General features: G+C 40.9%; 1 protein-coding gene across 1 annotated transcript in view; it reads left to right on the top strand.

Annotated features, from left to right (window-relative positions):
• Positions 1 to 2,704, top strand: part of Snap23 (synaptosome associated protein 23) — a 58,357-nt gene that overhangs the window by 53,732 nt on the left and 1,921 nt on the right. Inside the window, exon 7 of the mRNA XM_023712571.1 lies at positions 2,558 to 2,702. Coding sequence (XP_023568339.1) covers positions 2,558 to 2,702 — 145 coding nt within the window. The remainder of the gene's footprint in view (positions 1 to 2,557; positions 2,703 to 2,704) is intronic.

Here is a 2,704-nt window from a genome sequence, read left to right as displayed (position 1 = left end):
CACACACACAAATAAAAATTAAAAAAAAAAAAAAGGAAGTCACCAAAGAGTGAAGAGATAACCCTTCATAAGGGCAAAAAATATTTGCTAACTATTCCTAAGACAAAGGATTACTATCAATATATAAAGAGAGGCTGGGGAAGATAGTTCATTAGAATAAGTGCTTGCCTGGCAAGCACAAGGGCCTGAGTTCAACTCCAGTTCTGCCAAAGAAAACAAAAAAGAATATATAAAGAACTCAAAAAAATTAGGCCTACCAAATTTATTTATTTATTTTTTAGATCTCCCAGATTTAAAGACCCAGTCCCAAAATTGGCATGTGAGATGAATATACACTTAACAGATGAAATTCAAAGTATTCATATAGACCTGTTTACTTTTATAAATAGGAAAATATATTTCAAGTTATATTATCTAGGGCTGGTGAGATAGCTCAGAGGACTAAGCACCTACTTTGGCAAGCACAGGGACCCATGCTCCCAGGGCATGCTGAGCTGGTGAATGAGTCTGGGCATGGTGGTGCACCCCTGTAATCCCAGCAGTGGGGAGGCTGAAAACAGGAGGATCTCTATGAATGGGGCCTGCATAATAATAAGACCCTGTACCAAATACATAAAATTAAAAATATATATATATTATCTAGAGTAGGGATTGGATATATTACTGTTAAGGACCAGGTAGTAACTATTTCAGATTTATCAGATTATATTGTCTTTGTTGTAATTATTTAACTCAGTTGTTATGAGATGAAAGCAAGTGAAGATAATGTGTTTAAAAAAAAAAAAAAAAAAGCAACAGAAGCCTGGTGTGGTGGTGCATACCTGAAATCATAACACTTGGGAGACTGAGGCAGGAGGATCACTGTGAGTTCAAGGACAGTCTGATCTACATTGCAAGACCCTGTCTCAAAAGAGAGAGGGAACAAGAGACCAAGAGACTTCATTTGAATAAAACTTTATAAAATCAGGTTGCAGGTCACATTTGGCCCTGTAGCCAAAAGTTTCTGACCTGTTTCAGAGCCATGTTTTGTAGATCCGAGTGTGCATTAGGATCATTTGAGGGCCAGGTGTGGTGTTCCCTGCCAGTATTTTCAGCTATTGTAGATCCTGAGGCAGGAGGATCACCAGTTCAAGGCAAATTAGCAAGACCTGGGCTCAGAATAAAGTAAAAAGGGTTGGGGTTATAGCTTAATGGCAGTTGCACAGCATGCTCGAAGACTTGAGTTGAATCCCTCGCATCACCAGAAGGAAAAAGATTATCATCTGAGGATATTAAAATAGAGAAAAAAAACAAAAAGCAAAAAACAAAAAAACCAGAGCAAAGCTAGGTTTGGTGCACAACTATAATCCTAGTACTCAGGAGGTGTAGGCAAAGAGGATCAAAGGTTTAAGTCCAACCAGAACGACATAGCAAGAGCTTGTCTTAAAAAAACAAACTGGGTGTGATTGTACATGCCTGTAATCCCAGCACTTGAGAAGCTGAGTCAAGAGGATTGTCATGAGTTTGAGGGAAGCCTGGGCCATATAGTGATTTCAAGGCCAGCTTAAACTACATAGGCTGTCTCAAACAAACAAACAAACCCCACAGTTGGAGCTGGGAGTGTTGGTGTGCTTCTCTAGTCTTAGCTACTCAGGAGACTGAGGCAGGAAAATTGCTTGAGCTCAGGATCTCACGACTAGCCCAAGCAACATTGAAAGACCCCTCTAAGCCAGATAGCTCAGGAGACTAAAGAATCTGCTTAGGCAGAGCTCAGTGGCTGGGATTCGATCCCCAGTGTGCTGTGCTGGCCCTACCCCTGGGGCACATTGAGATGGTGATTGAGATTGGGCATGGTGGCACGCGCCTCTAATCCCAGCACTTGAGAGGCTGAAGACAGGAGAGTCACCATGAGTCTCATCCATGTAGTGAGACGCTGTAGATCCTGCACTAAATACATTAAAAAAAAAAAAAAAAAAAAAACCCTCTGATAATAAAAACAACAAAAGAAAATTGCTGGGACCCACTCATTTTCTGATTCAGTAGTTCTGGGATGGAATGTGACAACTAGCTAATTTCTGTGTCTAACAGGTACGTAGGTAATGCTGAGAATCATAATTTTAAACTGTACAACGTGTTCCTACAAATGAATCCTGTTTTCCCTTGGATTTAACACTTATTGAGCATTGTTTTGTTTTGTTTTGGCGGAACCAGAGATTGAACTCAGGCCCTTGTGCTTGCCAGGGAAGCGCTTATTCCACTGAGCCATCTCCCTGGCCCCTGTTTTGTCTACTTATTATTAAAATTAAACCTAGAATGAGACCATTGCATTGTTTGGGGGTTTTTTTTTTTTGGTGGAACCGAGGATTGAACTCAGGCCCTTTTGCTTGCCAGGGAAGCACTTACTCTACTGAGCCATCTCCCCAGCCCCTGAGACCATTGCATTGTAATAAGAAATATTGAACTGGGGCCGGGGAGATGGCTCAGTAGGATAAGCACTTGACTGGCAAACGCAAGGATCTGAGTTCAATCCCCAGTTCTGCAAAAAAAAAGAAATACTGAACTAACTTATTTGTGGTAGGATAACTAACGATGCCAGAGAAGAAGAGATGGAGGAAAACCTGACTCAAGTGGGCAATATCCTGGGAAATCTAAAGAACATGGCGTTGGACATGGGCAATGAAATTGAAGCTCAAAATCGGCAAATAGAATCAATCACAAAAAAGGT

Source organism: Octodon degus, unplaced genomic scaffold, assembly GCF_000260255.1.
Source record: "Octodon degus isolate 3935 unplaced genomic scaffold, OctDeg1.0 scaffold00002, whole genome shotgun sequence".
NCBI lineage: Eukaryota > Metazoa > Chordata > Mammalia > Rodentia > Octodontidae > Octodon > Octodon degus.
Note: the sequence above shows the minus strand (reverse complement) of the source record. Positions and strands in the feature narration are given on the sequence as shown.